Source organism: Mustela nivalis, assembly GCF_964662115.1.
Source record: "Mustela nivalis genome assembly, chromosome: 9".
Taxonomy (NCBI): domain Eukaryota; kingdom Metazoa; phylum Chordata; class Mammalia; order Carnivora; family Mustelidae; genus Mustela; species Mustela nivalis.
The window spans coordinates 116064589-116086055 of NC_139028.1; the positions used below are offsets into that span (position 1 = coordinate 116064589).

The following is a 21467-nucleotide window of genomic DNA, read 5'->3' on the forward strand; positions in this document are numbered from 1 at the left end:
TCCATGTGCCTCTCCCTGGTGGCAGCGTGCTCCCACATCTGGGACCTTACAGCGCGGGGTGTGCCTCTGGGTCTCCTGTGGAAGTTCTCCTTCATTCTTATCCTGACCCGTGGTGGGCTAGGGCGGAGGGACCCAGAACTCCTGGGTCCTGTCCCTGACCCGCTCCTGCTGGCCCGGGGCCTGGGGCAAATCAAGCCACCTCCCTGGGAGAGAAACCAGTGGTTTACAGAGACAGTGGCCACGGAGCCTTTCTCCTGCTGACCTCTTCTGTGTGGCCCCAATCTAGATGGGCCGAGGAGGAGGCTCTGTTTGAATTCAGGGGGGCTGAAGAGCGGAGGTGGCTTTTGAACTCCCATACCCCTGGGGCCCTTGGATCCCCACCAGAGGGAAGTCACACTCAGAGTCCCCGTAATCTTCAAGGTCACTCCCTATGCGAATCTTCTGCACCCCACTCCAGCCCAAAGTCAAGGTTGGGCCTCGGTGGGGATTTGAACCTGGGGATCAGGACCCCAGATTCCACAAGCATTCCAACTACGCCCTGAGGTTGGTTGGCACCTGTGACCTCTGCTGGAAGCCAGCTTGGTGGCGTTGGGGACGCGAGGGCAGAGCCTGGTGCTTGTCGGGCGTTCCAGAATCCTTGCTGAGTGAGGGCGGACATGTGGGGTCCTCGGTCGTTCTCCTGCCGCCTCTCCCGTCTTTCCTGCCCTCCCCCCCGCTACTTCCCGGGTCAGCTCACAGTCACCCACACTTCCTGTCGCTTTCTCCCCATCCCAAAGGACTCCAGGAGCCCCTTTGTCCCACTGCTGGGCTCCCGTGCTCTGTGGAGAGTGGCCCGAGGAGACTGTCCTGGGTTGGGATGTGCTGTGGGTTAGGGGAACAGAGATGGTACAGACGGTGGCCTGAATGCCAGGGCAGACGGTGGCTGAGTGGCTGGAGCCGGGACCCTCAGCTCCCGGCCTTTTTATGCAAAGCCTGTTGGATTGGAGGTCCTGGAAATACAATATGAACTCGAGGGGGATATACATTATTTTTCGTAGCCACATCTGAAAAGTAAAAAGAAAGAGGTAAAATGGATTTTAATTACATTTTTGTATCACACGAGCTATCCAAACTATTATTTCAGCATTGTAATCAGATCTAAATTATCAACAAGATATTTTACATTCCTTTGCATGGACTTAATTCTCCGAAATCCGAGGTATTATTTTTATACTGACAAGCACATCTCAGATCAGACCCTAGATGTCCCACGTCCCGCCACGCCATGAAGTTACGTTAAACAGAAAGCCTCTTTATGTTGCCTCGGTTTTTCAATTTAAATTAGTCCAAATGAAATATATTGAAAAAACACATTTTCGGGGTCTGACCCGCCACAGACCATGTGTTCCACAGCCACGCGTGGCCAGGGGCTGCCGTGTCGGACGGCACTGTTCTGGAAGCTTCTGGGTCCTCCTCCTCCTCTTCCCTGTCCAGTCCCCTTCTCTCTGGCTCGGGTGGGCCTGGGCTCACCTGAGACACTCGCCTGTTGGAGGATGGGGTTTTGGAGACATTGGACGGGTGATAAGATGGGGGTCTCCAGGCTTGTGGGGGCCCTTCCCCACAGCTGGATTGTGATGGCGTCTGTCCAGGGGTGTTTGGCGCCTCTCCCATTTAGTCTCTATCTTGTATGAGCATCAGTGTTTACAAGTCAGGGCCAGACACGTCCCTGACAGTGGTTTACATACAGATGGCACTTAATAGTGGCTTGGTGCATGAACGGTGCAGATGGTGGTCTCCCCAGGTGGAGCTGCCTGGCGCTGCCTTTTCTTTTTCCTGCTATGGGGGTCTGGCTGACCTTCCTCGGGACCTCTACATTCTGGGGTTGTGCATCCCACGCGTGGGCGACCCTGGCCTGTCACGGAGGCTTGCTTCTCCCCACACACAGACTGTAGCCCGTCCTCCTGATGATGCCCTGGGAAGCCGCTGCTGCATGAACCCCAGTTTGTGCATGGGGAAAACCAGGCCCGGAGCTGCCCAGAGCTGCAGAGTTTGCAGCCGGCCGAGGTGGGCTTTGACCCCAGCTAGGTGGGCTCCCGCCCTCCTGACGACCACTGAGTACTTGTCTGTTCCGACAGCCCAGATCCCGGTTCCAGTCCTGGCTCTGCGGCCTCCTGGCTCTGGCCTCGGTTTCCCTAACGGTTCCCTGAGTGGGCTGGACCCTCTGAAGGCTGAATTCCTCCCAGCTCTGGGGCTCTGCGTCCATTCCTGCGTCTTCTTTTCTAAGTGATTTTATTTTGGTGATGGGGCCGAGGGAGTGTGAGATTGGGGGACATGGGGGGGGGCCGGAAGCCCATCATGTGGCCCAGCCCCGGCGGGAGGAGAGGCCCAGCACACGGCTCCCGGAGGCCAGGCCAGGCAGCCTGCCCAGCCGGATCCTGACGCTGGGAGAAGCCCGCGCTGCGTCTTGGCACTCAGGCCTCGCAGCTGCCGGGGGCTGGCCGCGCGCGCGGTCACTGGGCTGGCGCGGGTGGCCGGGCGGTCGGGGCGGGCGGGGGGGTGACGGGGGCCCCCGCATCCATCACTGCCAGCAGCTCCCGCGGGTCCTGCCAAGTCGTGGTGGAACCGGGCCCAGGTGCCAATGTGCTTGGTAACTGGATTGCTATTTGAAAAATCAAAGCGGTGTCCAGAAAATCCAACCTAAGCATTCGTACCGGGAGCCTGGAGCCAGGCGGTGGCGGCCCGCGTGCGGCTGTTTCGGCAGCGTGGCCAGTGGGAAGGTGCCCTCGGACGGAGCAGATGACGACAGGGACCGCTACCCACCCAGGCTCGGGAGGAGGGAGAGGAGGACGGGGAGTGCGGGCTGCGCCGGACCCCTTTCCAGTTGCGGAGGGAAACACTGTAATTTTTTTAAAAGTCAGAATTTTTAAAAAATGAACTTTCAGGTTGAAGGAGATGTTTTCATATATGTACTGGGTTGAGTCGTGTCCCCCTAAAATTCACGTCCGCTGGGCACCTCAGAAGTGATGTTACTTGGAAATAAGGCCGTTTGCAGAGGTAACTGGTCAAGATGAGGTCACAGTGAACTAGGGTGGGCCCCGAACCAGTGCCGGGCCACGCAAAGACAAGGTCAAGGGGCCGCATGACCACAGAGGCCGGGACTGAGGGGAGCAGCTTCAGCCCAGGGGGTGTTGGGAGCCCCAGAAGTTGGAAGAGCAGGAAGGGTCCCCCCGTCCCCCCAGAGCGTCCGGAGAGAGTGTGACCCTTCCCACATCTTGACTGCAGACTTCTGGTCTCCAGAACCGGGAGAGAATTCTGCTCTGTGGTAAGTTGTTACGACAGCCCCAGGAAGTAAAGCAATATATAATGTTAATCTGTTTTCATTGCAGTGCAGTTGTAAATATAAATTATCATTATTATTAGCAGTAGTATTTTATGGAAGAAGGAACCCTTGGAAGCAAAGGTACCAAAGGCCCATGACGGTCTTAATTCAAGGCGATAAGACTTGCCCCACTTCCAGGAACTCAGCTCCTGGTCTGGGGGCCGTGCGGGGCCCCGTGGGAGGCTTCCTGAGCGAGGGGACCCCGATATCTGAGTGGGGTTGAGGGTGGCGGGGGAGACGGAGCTCTGGAGCAGGAATCTGGAGTTCCAGTTCCAACTCTGCCAGGCCCTCCTGTGTGACCTTGAGAGGGGACGTGGACTCCTGAGCCTCAGCGTCCCTGTCTGGGAGCTGCCCGCCGTAGAGCGCGTGGTGCTGTCCTCGTGGGTCGCGGGGCTTCCGAGCTCAGGGACGGCGAGGGTCCTGCGCGGCGCCTACCACCCGACGGGTCACCCTGGGCTTGCTGCTGCAGGTCTGCGGGTGGGGCGCGTGAGGCCGGCATGTGCGTAAGGACGTTGTCGCCTGGCGGAGTTTTCCGTCGGGGTTGGCAAAGAGCGGCCTCCTTCCATGGGTGCAGTTCTGGATGGACGCCCGCCTGCCTTCTGCCCAGCGTGGGGTCCCTGTCCCTGCAGGTTTTCCTCCTCACGGTCAGCTCAGTACCGTGCTGGCCCTCCACGGAGGCCCTGGAGGCTGTCCCCCCCGCCTCTCCCACCCAGGCGCCCCTTCCCTCCGGGGTGGCCCTGTGTCTAGGCCAGACCTCGTGTGGGGGCAAAGTGCTGCCCCAACTGCCCGTGGGGGCCCAGAGGAATTCTGGGCTGGGCTATGGTGGCATCTTGGCCTGGCTGCCCTACCAGGCGGTGGGCTCTGGGCGCAGGGGTGCGTGGCAGTGGGGGCGGGGCAGGCCTCCGTCACTGTCCTGCATGTCTGTCATCGCTGGGAAGCCGTCTGGGGAGACTGGGATGTGGACAGGATTTCAGTTCTCACCGTGCAGAGGAGGAAGCCGAGGCAGACTGGTCTGCAGGCAGCACAGCCGGGACGAACGTGCAGGAGGCCATTCTGGGAGTCAGGGAACAGCAGGTCCTGTCCCCCTGGCACGGGCCCTTCTGGGAAAGTGGCAAGGCTGGCCAGAGCCACAGGGACTCCGTGTCATTCCTGCCTCTAGGTGGGGCATTCTACACGCGCAGTTCCCAGAGCTTAGAACCCTGAGCTGGGCACGCACAGGGCCTCCTGGCTTCAGAACGGCTCCTCGGGACTCTTGCCCCTTCTTGCAGACCCCTCGGCCTCCACGGGACGCAGGGTGGACAGATTCTCCAGCCTGGACGCACGACACCGCTCTCCCCTCCGCCCTCTCTCTGGGGCCAGGGTTCCTCCCCAGACAGGCCTGAGACATGGCCACAGCCCCCTCCTCTCTCTGCTGGTCTCCAGCTCCCTGGGCCCCAGGGGGCAGCTGGCAGGAAGAACGGTGGGAGCGTGTCTGGGCCACCACATGCCCCGGTCTAGGACGTGACCTTGGGCCAGAGAGAGTGGTGAGCTTCTCGAGAGCAGAGCCCAGCTCAGTGCCCCTGATGCTGCCCCCAGAGGGATGAGTGTTTCTTGACCACTGAGACCTCGCTCCCTCCCGATTCTGTTTCTCTCCTTGTGAGCTTGGGCAGTCAGTTCCCCTGAGGCCTTGTCCCTCCCTGTAGGAAGTGGGTGAAGGTGGCAGCTGGCTTGGAGGTTCCTGGGGCGCCTACAGGACAGCCCCGGGGGTTTGGGGTGTGGACGTTGGAGTCAGGCTCATCTTTGCTGGTGATGGCAGCTGGGGTTACTTCTCCAGGCCTCAGTTTGCTTTTGTGCAAAATGGAGAGAACATAGGACCCGTTGGATAGGTGACCACTGGGGACACGGCACATCCGTCGTTCGGCGTGTGCCTGCCGTGCAGGACATGGTCATCTTACTGCGACTCTATCACTTTTGTTGATGAAGATGACGAATTTTGAGGGGAGGTTATCAAGCTATGCTTAGCATATGGGAAAAGCCACCCTTTTGACGGTTGGATGCCTTTTGATAAAGGTACACAGCTGTCAGGGGACAGAGCAGCACCATCGCCCCCAAAGGTGCAGGCAGTGACTCTCCCCACTTTCCGCAGGTCTGGAAAGCACAGACCTGCTTTCTGTGCCAACGATTTTCCCTTTTCCAAAATGGTGAGCAAGCGGGGCCATGCGGTACATCACCTTCGGTGTCGGGTTCCTGTCGCTTGGCCTGGTCTGAAGGTTTCTGGTTGGTCCTTTTTACTGCTGAACATTCCCGAATGTTGCCCGCGTGCTGAGTTGTCGGGAATTTGCTTTTCCACCTGCCAGGTAATGAACGTTTGAGTTGTTTCTGGTTGTGGTTAATGTCGATAAATCAGCTTGCACAAACATCTCGCTCCAGGCCTTTGCATGGATGTGTTTTCCCTTCTCTTGGGTGCATGCCTGAGGGGGGATTGCTGGATTTATGTGAAGTGGATCTGTAACTTTATAAGAAACTGCCAGACTCTTTCCCAGCACGGCTGCCCCGTTTCGCATTCCCACCAGCTGCGTCTGAGCGTTCCAGTCGCTCCGCGTTTCGTCAGCACTTGGTGTTGGCAGCTTAAACTTTTAGCCATCTTCGTAAGTATCGCATTTCATCTAACGATGAGGAACATTGTTTCACTTGCTTATTTGACACCCAGTTTGTTCTGATGTGACATGTCTGTGCAAGTTTTGCTCACTTAAAATACTGGGTTGTTTGTCTTATTATTGAGTCTCAAGAGCTCTTTGCATATTTTGGACATAAGGCATTGATCTGATGTGTATTTTGCAAATATTTCTCCCTGTCTCTGGCTTGTCTGCTCATTTTATGAATAGGGTCCTGTCTGCTGCTGGAAGAGGCAACTCTGCCTTCCTTTTCTGCTAGGGGTAGCCCCTGCTCGGTGGCCCCGTCCCCCTCCTCCCTCCTTCATTCAGCCTGGGGCACTTTGCCCGTCGGTGCTGTGAGCTGAGCCACTTTGGCCCAGTGCAAACATTTTAGTCATACTCTACCAACTCCATCAGTCCCAGTAGGTTACTGGTTCCATTTCTCAGGTGGGGAAACTGAGCTTTAGAGGGTTAAGTTACTTGTCTAAGACTCAGGAGTGGCAGAGTTGAGAACCGAACTAGGACTTCACGATTTCCCGTGACGCCGTGTTTGCTTTCGCAGGCCGGCGCTCTCCAAGTGGGCTGAGCTGCACCATGCAGGGACCTGGGAATGAGGTACCTAGGGATGGCTGGCACAGCACATGGTTATTTCTGAGTGAGGAGGTTGTCTCCTCTGGAGCGTAAGGGCAAGGATTTCTCTCGTTTGGTGTCTTTTCCCGAGAAGCATGGTCGTACGCCCCCAGGGACTTTTGCAAAGAGTCAGCTGCATGTGAGAATGAGCCTCTAAACATGGCATCATCTCTCCACAATGCCCCTCAGGGTGGTGGATAGACTTGTCAGGCCCCCGATGGATTTGGGAATCATAGCATCCCTGTGATCAGTGTTTGTACACAGTAGGCACTCAATAAATGCTCATAGTGTGAATGAACGAACTTGGAGCCATCCATCTAGTGGATATCACCAATTATAACAACACCCAAGGGACCATGATAATCAGGGTCAAGGCCGAGTGTCCAGGGCCATTTGAGAATTGAATGACGTGGTTGTTGCGTTACCCAGGTTCTGGGGTCAGGATCTCGAGGGGAGATGAAGACAGGCTGTTGGGGCAGTGCCTGGGGTCTTGGGAACGTGCTGCTCGCAAAAACCCAGGTCAGTGTGACCCACACCATGTTGTGAGTAAAATTATCCCACTGGGGCCCAGGATGAGCCGGGGCTGGCTGTCTTGGGGTCCCCACCAATGCTGTCTGTCCTTGAGTGGATTTTGTTGCCAGTGAAGACATGGCTACCCCAGTACAGGGCCTGCTGTGGCCCCGCAGTCTGTCCATTGCAGGTTCTTGGTGGAGATGAGAGGCCTCCAGCAGGAGCTGGCCTAAGTGTGGACTCTCATCCCGGGGACTGGGGCAGGGAGGCAGGGGCTCGGACAGAGTAGCCTCTTGGCCTCAGGTCCGTGGCAGGAGTCCTGCTGCCGTCTGAAGCTTAGAGGCGAACTCCTCACAGAAAAAGGACGTTTATCACCCTGTTTCGGTTTCCGGTGTTAGGATCACAGCGAGTCCCCGAGTTGGGGCTTCTGGGTTTGAGCTGGAACATTCTTCACGCGCATCCCTGCTGCTTCCCTCTCCAGCCTGGACACTTTCAGGGGCCGGTGGGTGTCCGAGCCAGAGATGTGCTGGTGGGAAACTGGGACGTGCAGAGGCAGGACCCTGGCTTGGGGTCACCCAGCTCCTGGGGGAAGACGGTGCTCATCTGCCGGGGAGGCCAGCAGAACTAGGGTGACCGGGGCAGAGCGGAGGCCAGACTCCTACTGGTTTCCCTCTGAACTCCGGGCCGGCAGACAGGTAAGGAGAGGCTCGGTCTGGCTTAGTCCTGCTCTGTGACCTGGCTTCGGGTCCAGCGGTGATGTGTCCCTTCCCTGGCACCTGGGGGATAGGCAGGAGGCTGTGTTGCATCAGCGGGGCCAGCTGCTGTGGGCCTAGAGGGCTTGGGAGCTCTGGGAGGCACAGGAGGCCCGGAAAGGAGAAGCGAGGGGGACCCGCCCTTGTCGCAGGCTGTCCACATGCCAGGCTCTGCGCGGGAGCCTCTCTGCAGACAGCCTCACCCAACTCTCCACACCGAGGCTCCTGCGCTGTGGCACTACCGGCGTTCTGGGGGGGTATGTCCTGTGTGTAGGCTGCTGTGCAGCGCCCCATGGCCTCTACCCGCCGGATGTCCGTTACCAGCCCCCGGCTCCACGTGACCACCAAGAATGTGTTCAGGCGTCCCCAAACGTCCCTGGATGGGCAAGATCACCCCCAGTTTCTAGAGAGGGGACCTCAGGGCCCTAGGGAGACTGGTGACTGGTCCAAGGTTTACCGATCGGGCCCAGGGGAGGGTAAGATCTGTACCCAGGGCACCAGGACAGGCTCCTCAGGAATGGGAAGGAGGTGAGCTTGACCCTGACCCCCACAGAAGGTCGTCGGGCTCAGGAACCGGGAGAAGAGGTCAGTCATCTCTCTCCGCACGGCAAATTTCCCTAAGAATGAAGGGCTGAGAGCAGCAATGAGCACTTCTCTCTCAGACTCACGGATCAGGCCTTCGGAGGGGCTTAGCTGGGTGGTTCCGGCCCACTCAAGGCCGGCGTCTGCGGGAGACCAGGGCTGCTCCTCCGCTCAGGCTTGGAGAGCTGGTGTTGGCGGTGGCCGGAGGCCTCGGGTCCCCGCCACACCGGCCACTCCGCGGGGCTGTGTGAGTGTCCTTGCTGCGCGGCGGCCGCCTCCCCACGGCGAGTGGCCCTCGAGGACGCGCGCAGCCCGGAAACCACCCTGCGGCATTTCTGCAACCCTGTGGGGGTCCCCCCACCCCGACCCCGTCAGTCCTCTTCGGAGGGGGAGGGTCTGCCCAGGGCGTTTACACAGGAGGTGAGGATTGTGGGGGGCGCATCTTGGGAAAGGGTGACGGCAAGCAGGAGAGGCATCCGGGTCGGGGCACTGTGCGCGAGGGCGGTGTGTCCGGGAGGAGGGAGAGCAGCCTGGTTTGTGTGAGGGACCACGTGGCATGCAAGGGATGAGGCAGAGAGCGGCGGGTGGTGGGGGGACCTCCACGGCCAGGCAGAGGCTTGGACTTGACCCTGTGGGACAGAGTGCCCCACACACCTGTGGTCCCCTAGTGGCACCACTGGATGCTGTGGGGTTTTGGGGGGTGTCTCAGTTCCCCCTCAGCAAAAGGGTGGGGTGCAAGGTAGAAGAACCGGGTGTACAGAAGCGGTGTGGGTCACTCTGTGCCGTGTGTGGCTCTGCACCGTGGTGTCCCTCGCCAGGCCTATCAGAGGATGGGGGTCGGGGCCCAGCTGACAAGTCAGTGGTTCAGTGTGGAGCGCCCACCGTCCCGCCACCTCCTCCACTGTGGCCTGCGGGTCTACGTCTCAGGAGGTCTCCATCCCACGCTTCCTTCCAAGAGGTGACCGGGAACTGGGGGCCACTGCTCGACCCTACCCTCTCCCCCTGCAGCCGATGCCCCCTCTTCCTGCTGCCTCTGGGGGTGCAGCAGTGCCCAGATTCCCACAGCCCCAGCACCCAGGGGGATGGGGGGCTTTGGGAGTTTTGGGGCAAATGCGCGTCCAGGAGAAGCCATGTCCGACCCCAGACTCAGCTTACTCAGCAGGAAATCTCACGGGGTGCCCTCCGAGGGTTATCTTAATCCCCTGCTTCCTCTGCTGTCCTCCTGCTGCTGAAACAAAGCTCAGAATAAAAAAACCCCAGAGATTTTAGGAGCCGGAAGCACCCTGGGCCTCATAGACTCTCCATTGTGCCTGATGGAGGGGCAACCCTTGTCTGGGCTTTACGTAACGTGGCTTGGCCGCCGTGCCTCCATTGTCCCACACCGGCGGCCACAGAGCCCCATGTCAGCGGGCCGGTTCCCCGGAAACATTGCACACATGATCCAGGCTTAGCGGGCCTATGTGTGACCTCAGATTACCTGGATGAGAAATGGCGGAGAGGAGGTGGGGGCTCCGGCGGGGAGGGCCAGGGAGGGGGAAGCAGAAGTCTTCCTGGCAGGCACGCTCACCAGCGACGGCCAGAGTCCCCGCAATCACGGCGACTCTCCTCTAAGCAAGGGTCTTGCGCATACCTGCAGCCTTCCCGCGGCATGACCCCACCGTCCCGCATGCATTCTGGGAGAGGGATCGGCACGTGATGGCAGGACTGGCCCTCGAGGTCTGGGGGGGTGTGGCCTGCACCCGGGACTGTGATTAGCGGGTGTCTAAGCCCACGGGCTGGAAGGTGAGGAAGGCGCTTCCTCCAAGGCCCGTGACGCAGCTCAGCAGACACAGCGCCCGCAGGTCAGTGGTGCTGGAGGAACGGGGGAGCTGGGTCAGGCTCTGTCAAGGTCATGTGGGGGCAAAACGGGCATTTGTGAAGATCGATTTAGGAGAAAACTTAAGGCAACATTGCAGCCGTCTTTGGGCAAGTTGGCAGAGAGGAAACCAGCGAAAGGGTTTGGAAACCTCTTGGTGGGCTCCGGTTCCCTTCTCTGTGCTACCGTGTGTTAAACAGCCCTGCCTGCCCCCCAGGAATAAACACAAGCCCCTCTACAAAGAGCTGCTTTGTCTGACCTTGGCTGGGAACGTGCGCCTCAAATGCTTTGGGCCTCGACATCCGCAAGGGATCGCAATGGGGCTGCACGTATTGATTCTGGAGGTAGAGGTGTTAGCGAGCAGGTGAGTTGGCAAATACGGCATCCGTGAACAACGAGGGACGGTCTCTCCGCCTGGAAGAAGAAGGGGAGCTCGAAGACCCTCCCCGGATAGGGAGGTCGGCGGGGGGGCTCTCTCAGAAGGCAGAATTAAAGCCCAAACCTGGAGGTCGAGGCGGAGGAGACAGCCCGTGAGAGCTGTGTCAGGGTCCGCACAGTGTCCTTTCTCAAGGTCGAGTTCAGAGTGGCCACTGATTTCCATTCGGCGTGATCAAGGGGCAGCGGGCTTTCTCTCTGCCCTTTACTTAGGGCTTGCCCGTGGCCTGTGTTTTCTCTTTCCGTAGCTTCTCTCAGACTGTTTATTTTTCTTCTCATTTGACCCCCTCTTCCTCTGCTCCTTTGGACCTTCGATACTCAATCTCTGCTCTTTTAGTGGTGACCCTCGAGACTTCGACTGGGCGTCATTCGTGACACCCCTACGTTAGTCCGTATTTTATCCTCCTTGCAAAGATGGGGGGTTTTGAATATGCTACCCGTCCTCTGACTGATACTCAGTTGTGTCACACACTTTTATTTCTAATGTTAAGCTCCCCAACTTAGGCCTGATTTTTCGTGTTTGGCGTGGTCAGTGTGGCTCATACAGACCCAGGTGCCCCCACGCCCTTTGCTCACAGTTTTTCTTGCATTTTCCTTCCTCGGTTATTCTCTTTGGCCCGAAATGTATTTTTGGGGATTGTCTTCACCGGCAGTCTATTAGCGGCAAACATCTTAATTTTGGCTTGTCTAAAAGTAAACGGATCCGTCTTTTCTTCTATGGCTTGTACGTCTGTGTACTGTTGAGACGGACCTGCTCTAGGCTCCGTCAATGTCCGTCGACACCGTCCTCTGAAATTTGTATGGTTTCGCCTTCCGCGTTGACTTGTTCAATCATCTGGAGCTGATTTTCGTGTGAGGCGTGAGGTAGGGGATCTGTGGGGCTCGTCAATTTCTCCACCCAGTATTTTGGGGTCTAAATAAGGCGCACAGTAGGACAGCACGTCTCCACCAAGATCTGTATCTGTCCCCTATGCTGCATAGCCAGTCCCCGCTAACATGAGGCTTAAAGGGGTGTCCGTCGATTAGCTCACAGTTCATAGGGCAGAGGTCCAGATGGGCTGACAGCTCTCTGCTCAGGATCTTGCAAGAGTCTAGGGTTAAGGTCTTATGGGGAGGCTCTGGAGGAGGACTCCACTTCCAAGTTCACTCGTGCTCTTGGCTCCTGGAGGCCACCCTCAGGTTCCAGCCATGTGGGCTAGACAACACGGCAGCTTATGTCTTGTTCAGTTCTCTCCGCTCAAGTTGCTTCCATGTACAACCCACCCGTGGGAGGGACCATGCCATGGCGCTTGTGTTAACCACAAATACATGACTCGCTTTGGCCAATAACGTGTGAGCAGCGGTGGGCATGGCTCCTGGTGAGGGAGCCTTCAGGGAAGCACCAGGGCTGGTCAGGAGGGAAAGGCAATCCGGGGGCAGGGAACACGTGGGCAAAGATCGTCCCTGTGGTTTCCGTGGGTTGAGGATTGGCAAAATTTGAGTGATTTCAGCTCCAAGGGCACTGAGGCTGTCCCCGGTGGTGTGGCACCTGCCCTGGGGTGATGAGGACAGGGGACCGGAGCTCAGAGTGGGGGAGCCCCAATAAAGGAGGTGGTTGGGGTTTAGGCTCTGCAAGGCTGGTTTGTCTTTGGGACGCACGCTCCCGGGCGAGCCGTTTGCCGTCTCTAGGAATGGGCTGACCCCGGTAGGGGCCGTCCCTCCAAGGTCACGAGGCCCAGAGCACGGGAAATAAGATGCATGCTTAATTCAGTGAACAATACTTAAAAATCATCGGAAACGGCCCACTGGTCCGAGACTCAACTCTAACCTCCTAGGAGAGGAAACCCAACACGGAGAACAAGGACAAAACTACAGGACACTTTCTCTCCGCCAGCTTGGCAAACACCAGAAGGCAGCGTTGCCGAGGATGGGGAGGAAAGAGGTCCCGCGTGTCGCTGTCCGAGCTGTCACTCGGCCTGGAGAAGAAACAGCATTCTCCTTGTAAAGTCAAAGACACGTGTTCCCTGTATCCACACACACATGCGCAGAGATGAATACCAACCCCTAGCGTGTGTCCTTACGCCCCCATTTGTGGGTGGACATAGTTTTAGGGGCTGTTTTATTCCAGCCCCTGCGCCACGCGAAGGCGCTGGGTCCTGCCTCCCCGCTGCCGTTGAGCCGCGCGCGGAGGGTCCCACCGTCCCCTGGACGTCGGCGCTGCCTTGCCTCTCCCCCTGCCTCCGAGTGACTTTCCTCCGAGTGACTTTCCTCCGCTGACGCGGCCTCTTGCCACCACGGGCCGCGCTCATGGCCGGAACCGCCCACATCCGTCCCATCTCCGTGTTTTCATCACATGACAACCCCAGCACCTGTTGTTTTATTTTTTTTTGCTTTCTGCGGCATAGGGGACACCCCAGCCAACGGCCTCCGGTCACTGTGGTGATGAGGATGGACTCCTGCTGCTCGTCACCGGCCCCGGGGCCCGTCCGTGGGGCCCTTCGAGGCGACTGTAACTTATCCAACCTTCTTTCAAGGCAGGGCCCTCTGCATCTGTCACCGAGACGTGCCTGATTAAAGTGAAATCCAGGTATTTTTAAATTGTTTTTGAAGATTTTATTCACTTATTGGACAGAAACAGAGAGAGAGCCATGTAGTGAGCGGCAGCAGAGGGAGAGGGCGAAGCACACTGGCCTCCCGCGGAGCAGGGAGCCCGAAGCGGGGCTGGATCCCAGGACCCCAGGATCACGACCCAAGCTAAGGGCAGAGGCTTAACCCACTGAGCCCTCCAGGCGCCCCTCCAGGTATGTTTTGATTCACTCGGCCGACGTCGGACTCTCTGGGGTGTCTGGATCTGTGCATCTGTGTCTTTTCTCCGCTCTGGAGAAGGCCGCGGTCTCTTCCGCTCTTCCGTCCTCTCCTCTGGGCTATGGCGGCCGTGAGTCCTGCCGTCCTGGGGCAGACCCCCCCACAGCAGGGCCTGTGCTAGCGGACAGGTGCAGAGCCTTCTCCCCGAGCGAGCCTAGCCTGCGGGCAGGCCCCGGCTCGCCTGCACTATCCCGCGCGGGTCACCGGATGCCATCACCCGCTGGTGACAACGGGGACTCCAGGAGGCGTGTGCACGCAAGCCCCTTGGGGTGGCCGTGAGAGCGTGGCGTTTCTGACGGGCAGGCCCCTCTTGCGCGACACACATTTTAGCGGGGATGGGACCCCGCCTTCCGGCTCAGCCCAGCGTTGAGGGCCCACTGTGTCCTCACGGCGGTCACTCTCCGGCCTGCTCCAAGGGTCTCGCCAGCGTCTCCCACATCCCCGCCGCCTTCCCTTTTTAATTCGGACATTAATAAGAGAATCGGAATCGAGGCCCAGTCACTGCGGGGAAACAGCTGAGATCTCCCCCAGCCCCCTGCTCACGACATTTCTTTCATCTGCGAAAAAAAAAAAAAAAAGTGATACCATTAGGTCATCTCCTTTTTTTTTTTTTTTTTAAATCTCCCATTTCTGGGAAAAATCTTTATTTTGTGTATTTCTCAAGCATCTTGACATGCCGGCTCAGACTAACGGAGGATCACTTCCTCCCAGCTCCCCTCCAAATTCCGGCCGGTTTTATCTTTTGCAAAGTCCTCTGTGCTGCAAAGCAAACCCCCTCCCTCAACACCCCCCCTCCTTGTGAAGAAGAAAGGGCCCCCGGCTCTCTGAGGTCTTTAGGCAAAGCAGATACATCCCCACAGAGCCTTCAAAGATGCCTCCTCCCAAGCCGGGGAACTTCTGCCCGTTAACTCTTTCAAAGAGCTTTAGTCCGCGTGTGAAAGCCGTCTGGGTTCATTGATAAAAAAAAAAAAAAAAAAAACAACCCACAAAAAACCCCCCAAAACCCGGTATTGTTTTTAGCACCGTTGAAGGTATTAATGAATCGAATCGGAGGACAGTGAGTCTTTGCACGGGGCTGTGGTTATCTCTCTTGCCTTAAATCATGAAACAATGTCAGAATAGAGACGCCCCCCCCCCCCAACAAGCCATCTCCGGAGAGGCTGGCGGCACACCTCTCCCTCCCACACCCCGAAGGGTTAAGCAGAAATGGTTAATATTCCTCCCTCCGCGCCCCCGTCCCGTATGCTCGCGTTTGAGCCCTCATTCAGACGGGAGCGAGCCGCCCCCGGCCCGGCGACAGCTCCCCCTCCTCTGCACGACGCGTCTGGTCGTGCACGCCACGTGCACGGGAGCACAGTTCCACGAACACACCACACCCAGCTCCACCGCGGGCCCCCACCGTGCACGCACGGACGTGCGGCCCCACATCCCGAGTGGGGTTCGCTTTGTCCCTTTCTGTCTGGGGGGCTCAGCCCGAGTTGAGAAAGAGGGAGTGAGGTTATTAAGAATTCTGACAAGGTAGGGCTGAATAAATTGTGTTTTCTTTGTGCGCCTTAATCCGGTGTTGTATTGGCTCCTTGGACATGGCTAATTTATTTGGAATTTCATTCTGTTCCTGACAGCGTCCTTGACTAGCTGTTTGATCACCTCGAGCAAAGTTACATACCAGCTTTCAACTGTTGCAAGGGCCGCGGTGTAATTTTTCTCAAGTGCATTCTCCTGGGTCCGGCTTTCTGCTCGCAGCGGAATGCGTCAGCTGGCTGGGGGAGAAGCCGGCCCGTGCAGGGGTCTCCCTCGGGGAGGAAGCTCTCCATTTTCCCCCACTCGTCCCACTGTTTGGGATTTTAATCTGCTTTTGTGGGGCAGGAAGAAAGAAAATTAATTTTCGCCCGTCTGTGCGTCGGGAGCGTTTTAGTGGAAACCCAGTTTGAAATGCACGTTCTGTGGACTTCGGTGCCCCCCTCCCCGCCCCCCTGCATGCACACAGGCTGTGTTTTGAGCTGCAATATTATCAGGGAAAGAAGTAATTCAGACACAAACCTTCCAAGGGTGCTAACCCTCCGTCTACACTGCTCCTTGTTTCTCCAGCAACGTGTGCCTGTCTTGACCTTCATTCTCTCTTAGCTCACATATTTCTGTAATGTTTGCTTGTTTATTTTTTTGTAATAGTGAGCATGTCTGCTTATTGAAAAAGAAAAAATAATGATGATTTTCAGTAAGCCTCACTCTAGCACGGTTGTGGCTGGTGGTTTTATAATGTGGGCAGAATTCGGTCTCATGGAAACGCGCGCTTCCTTTACTTGGGGCTCTTGGCCCCGATGCACGCACCTTCCTACCGAGCACCTTCTAGGTGCCCGGGACGGTGCAAAGACTCTGGGGATCTGGTGAGAGCTCACATGCCAGACTCACATTGAAGACCGCAGAGACGTCCAGGGCCATGATGGAAGCGGACACCGAAAGCAGCCAAACAACCCAAACCAGGGGGATAGGGTCCTGGGTGAGAGGACCCAGCTTCCCTCGCCAACTCCTGCCCCGGAGTCCCTCACTGAAGTCCACCGGCTCCTTGTGGCCTTTGAGCACAAAGTCCTGCAAAGTACGCTCCTGCCCGGCTTGTGGACAGGGGGAAGGGAGATTGCCCCCTTTGGCAGAGGAAGAAGCTAAGGGCCAGATCACTGCAGAGCACCCCCAGGAGAGCCGGCAGCTCCGATGGGGCTTTCGGGGCTGGTTCTGATGTCGCCACCCGCAGCGACAGCTGGTCCAGGGTAGGTGGCCGGCTATGCCTCCCTCCCTAGCTGCCCTCCTCGGACTTCACCTTAGAAAGGGCTCACCTGGCATCCTCTTAGGGAACAATGCGGGAGGATCTGCCTGATGTTTTTTCAACATTAGGCCATCTGGGTGTAGGAAGACCCCTTGGCTCTTTGCTCTGACTTATCCTGGGTCCTCAATCTGTCTTTAGGGCTCCCGGCTAGAGCCTCCCCTGCTCAGCTCTGTATATCGTGGAAAACTCTGACTCCCTTTGATGGGGACAGTCGTTATCTTTGTCACAGGTTGCCTTCGGGCCAGGTGCTTTAAGAGGTGGTGCGCAGGAAGAAACACGAGTTCTGGGGGGAGGGGGAGGAGGGCAGAAGGAAGGGGAGAAGCTGGGAAAAGGTGTGACTTTGGCCACAGTCCCAGGTTCACGGTGATCTGGAGTGGAATTGTGGGGCCTACTTTTGGCCTTTGAGTTTGCCCTGACCTGCGGGGGAGCTGGACGTTCACCCCCCCCCCCCGCCCAAGCCCAGCCAGTCGGTCCTGGGCATGAAACCCCTTGGGTGTTTGTTCTGGGTCTCGGTGCTGGGTGGCCCCCACAGCCAAGCACGTACCCCGGAGGATAATTGTGTTTGGAGCAAAAGGACGTTGAAGCCAGGGGTCGGGGGCACAGAGATGGGTAAAGGGTCCCAGGGTTATTTTCTCCTTGGGGGTGATGGCCACCTTGCTAAGGTCTAAGGTCTGCCTCACCTGCCCATTAGGCAGACCCTTCTCAGGAGAAGTCAGCACTGGACACAGCCATGACATTGTCTAGGGGATGGGGACACTCACTTCCTCTCCTGAAGGGCGTGCTGACCTTGGTCTCGCTGACTCTGGGGCCGGGGCCGCTGTGATCTCAAGGAGTGTGGGCACATGGACGCCATGTGATGAGGACGCTGTTGACTTTTCGTGTCCCATGGTGTGCTTGGCAAACAGGGAGCTTTACCCAAGGCCACCTTGTCCCCATTGGCTGGGTTGGGAGCTGCGCCGCGGGAGGCAGAGGACGGGGCTCTCTGGCGCGGGCTCGCCCCTCCAGCTGGCCCAGGTTTCCGACCCGGGGAGGCTGACCACTCAGGTAAGCAAAGTGCCCGCTCGGGAGCCAGCCTGACTTCATGGCTGCTTTCCCCTGGGACCTTGCTCCAGAGGTAGATGGGTGGGTCCGGGAAGGCGCCTCCCGCACACCCCAGAGGAATCATCTGGAACACTCTGGAAGCCCTCATCAAGCAGCCACATCTTCAGGAATGCTCTGTGGGATTACTGCTTCCCCATTGTGCTCCCACTGAGTTCTCACGTGAGTGTGATGTGATCTTCAAACCTCCGCACAAGGTGTACAAGCCCAGAGCTTAAGGTCACCCGAAAGAGTCATGGTCAGCAAATGCGCTGGGTCACCAGGCGAGACCCACCTGCTGGTGGCTACCTCCGCGGACGGAGACAGAAAAAGACATTTGCCACCCAGAGAGCAAAGACGGGCCTGGTGCACTTTCAGTCGGGTGGTATGTGAGCTTGTAGGAGTGAGCGTTGATGGAGGAATGCCAGGGGGACTCGTGGTAGGTCTGGCCCAGGGTGAGCGCCCGGCACACGTTCCTGGGATCATCATCATGAAAACCACAAGCGAATGCTTCCACTCTAGCCCTCTGCGCATCTTAGGTTGTGTTCCTTGTCAAAGCCTTTGCATTTAGTCCTTAAATAGAACCTTCTGGGAAGGCTGACAGGAGCATATTCTCATTTTGTAGGTAAAGAAGAAATTCAGGAACTGGCTCCGGGTGGCCGGCACTCCTGGAGGCCTCTGAACCTTTTTCTGTTGCTGTACCTGTGGCTGGACCATTTCCCAGGTGAGGACCGGCTGGGATCCCCAGCGCCGGGCTTTCAGACACTTGGATCCTCCCTGCCCGGCCCTGTGAGCCCCAATGGGGGCCCCTTTGTGTGATGAGGCCATAGCGTTGGAGCTGGAGGAGGCGACCTAACTGTCTCTTCTCCCAGGAAAGCATGTTCGGGAAAGGCCAGCAGTGGGGGGTGGGGGGTGTGCAGAGGCCGCGCAGGTGTGCGCGGGGAAGCACATCTGTGCTCGAGCGTGCATTGCATGTGTGTCTGTGTGTACGGGTGCGTGTGTGGCAGACCTACAAGGGCGGGCGGATGCTGTCATTTCAGAAACGGTGTGGGGACATTTCTGAGGACGTCCTCTCCGGCCGCAGTGGGGACAGTCAACGACCCCGCGCTCCTTGCCCACGCCGCTCCCTGGATCCGCACGCCGGGCCCTTCGGATCAGACCGGGGCCATCTGCCCCGCTTTCCCGGGAGGGGTCTGCGCCCGGAGAGGCGGAGGCCGGGCCCCGCGTCCGTCACCAGCGAGGCTGGGGTGGGCCCCGCCGGGAGGCCGAGGGTCACCGCGAGGGCGAGAGGGGACCCCGCGGGGTCGGGCGCTGCTGGGAGCGCGCCCCCCCCCCCCCCCCGCTCCGACCCCGCCCGCCGCTGCCCTCCTCGTCCCCGCGCCCCCCTCCTTCCCGCCCGCCCCAGCCCTGCCCCGCCGCCGCCGCCGAGCGATAGCTAATTGGGCAGAGAAAGGGCCCGATTGTGTGCGCGCCGGAAGCGCGGGCGTGGGCGGCTGAAAGCGCCGGAGAAGGTGGCCGGCCTCGCCCCGCAGCTGCCGCCGGAGCCGCCGGGGGTGACGTCAGCGCTGGCGAGCGGGGCGCCCGCGGAGAGGGGGGCGCGCGCGGCCTCCCGGCCCGGCCGCTCCACAATGCGCCCATTGTCGGCCCCGGGGCCGCGCGCCGCGTGAATGGCGCCCGGGCCTCTTGACCGCGGAGGCCGCGAGCCTCGCCATCCGGCCTCGCACCCGCCAGGGAGGCCCGGGGTTGGGGCGAGGCCGCCCCGGCCCGCCCCCCGCGGGAGCAGGCTGCACCCCTCGCGCGGCCCGGGCCCGGGATTCGCCCCTCCCCGACCTACCCCGTGCTCCCCCCGGCCCCTCCGCAGCCCGGGGCTGGGCCCGGCGCCGGAGCGCGCGGCCTCGGCATGGCCTCGTGGCTCGGGGGAAGCCTGGGCTCCGACCCGCTGATGGTCCTGCTGGTCCTCGTCCTGCTGGCGCGCTTCCTTCTCTGGTCCTGCCTCGGCACCTACATCGACTATAAGCTGGCCCGGCGGCAGCGGCGCAAGCCCAAGGAGGACTAGGGCCCCGGCAGGACGCCCGCTCTCAGGGCCATGCATGTGCGGGTCTCCCCTCCCCGAGGACCCTGTCCCAGAGGCGCCCTGTCCTGAGGCTGAGGGTGTGTGTGTGGGGGGAGGGGGGCGAGCAGGGCAGGCAAACCCTCCCGCATCCCACCCACAAGGCAGAGACCGACGGTGTCCCACCGGACTGACCTGGGCTGTCCTGGTCACTGCCCACCTCCCATGCCGGGACAGAGGGGCCAGCGCGGCTGGTCTGTCCAAGGTTCTGGGGCCTGCCATTGGGGGGTGATCGTGAGGGTGGGTCTTGCTTTAAAACGTGCTCTGCCTCCAATTCTTTATCTGTATGTTTGATGGACAAGGTGGGGATGAGCCAGAGGGTTGGGGGTTGGGAGGGAGGACAGAGGTGGCCTCATCACAAGCCAGCTCTGCTGCTGGAAGGTGCCCTGTGTCTCAGCTTCCTTTTACACCCTCCAGCCCCACCCCCCTCCCCCACCCCGGTGGGATCACAGAAGTTCAGACAACTGGCCTTGGCCTTCGCTCTCCCTTCCACAGACGCCCGGAGGGTCTCAGCACAGACTTGTGACACCTGAGCTCAAGCCCAGCTCTGGCTGACTGTGGGTCGACTCTCTTTCTCCATCTCTAAAATGGGCACAGTAATCCCTGCCTCTCTCAGAAGGGTATGAGGAGGGTTGGAGAAGGGGTGGGGTGGGGGGCAAGCCCCCATATTCTGCACGCGGTGGGACGTGTGGAGGACAGTGGAGGAGAGAAGCCAGGAACCCAGGGCCCTCTCTTCCTTTGTGCTTTTAAGTGTGCGGCTGAGCGGCCGCTCGGAAGGCGGACAGGCGGGGCATTTGATGCGCGCCAAGGGTCTGGCTCCTCCCTGCCGCCCATCTCCCCGGTCATGGTCATACTCCGCCTAAGGAGGGTGGCAGCTCGTGCTTCTCATTCTGGTGGCAGACTGTAATCGTCCTGCAGATTCTAGCAAACACGATGGCCAAGCCACCCCAAGACCAAGAAGCACAGGCAGGGATAAGATATCCCGGGAGGCTGGGGCCCGGTTGCTCAGAGCCGAGTCTTAAGGAGAAGTTGTCGCTGAGCTGAGCGAGCAGACTCGGGGAGCCCTGGCCAGGAACCGCCCACCTAGCCTCGCGGCATCCTGGCAGAGGGATGAGGGGCCTGAGCCAGGGATGTGGTGGGGGCCGATGAGCTCACCAACACGGTGAAGATCTTGTCTCACTTCTGAAGGACCTGAGCTAACCGCAGGGATGGGAGAGCCACTCGGCTGAATCGGTGACCTTCGGGGGGGGGGACCGACCGGCCTCAGAGACTTTGGGTGGTGGGGTGTCTTGGAGGACAGTCTGTAGATGGTGTGTTTTCTTATGGAGGACAGTCTGGGATGTCTGCACAGGGTGGGGTTACCATGCATGGAGTCATCCAGGGCTGGGGGTTGGGGGGGAGGTGGCTGTCCCCTGGGCTGCTGTATTGGCCAGTGGCCTAGCAGAACTCGTGTCTTCACTATGTCAAGAACCTGAATGCAGGATTAGGGGAGGAAGTGTTCTCCTGTTCTTAAGGAAAATGTTCAGTTCTCTTTAAAATGATCGTGCACGATTTCACCGATCTCTCAAAGAAAAATCACAGCTGTCGCCACGGTCCTATACCAAGGAGGGTAGCCCACTGTCCTGGTTGGCCTAGGACAGCCCCAGTTTTAAAACTGGAAGTTCCATGTCCTGGAAGACGTCTCCGTCTTGGGCAGAGCAGGCCCCGCCCCTGCTCGGGTGGAGGAGAACTCAGTTCACACAACCTTCTACCGCGTCTCCAGTGGCTGACCTGCCCATCAGCCACCTGCCGCCTGCGTGTGCACGTGGGTGCATGGAACGGCACCTCCAGGCGTATTTGAGCTTCACCATTTGGTCCAGTGGG

The 21467-nt window shown here is 59.0% G+C and overlaps 1 protein-coding gene across 1 annotated transcript; it reads left to right on the forward strand.

Moving 5' to 3' along the window:
- Nucleotides 1-19361: 19361 nt before the first annotated feature.
- SMIM38 (small integral membrane protein 38) lies at nt 19362-20610 on the forward strand. The gene has a single exon (XM_082682564.1). It carries the CDS (start codon nt 19395-19397, stop codon nt 19548-19550), a length of 156 nt encoding a protein of 51 aa, XP_082538690.1. The 5' UTR covers nt 19362-19394; the 3' UTR covers nt 19551-20610.
- Nucleotides 20611-21467: the final 857 nt, after the last annotated feature.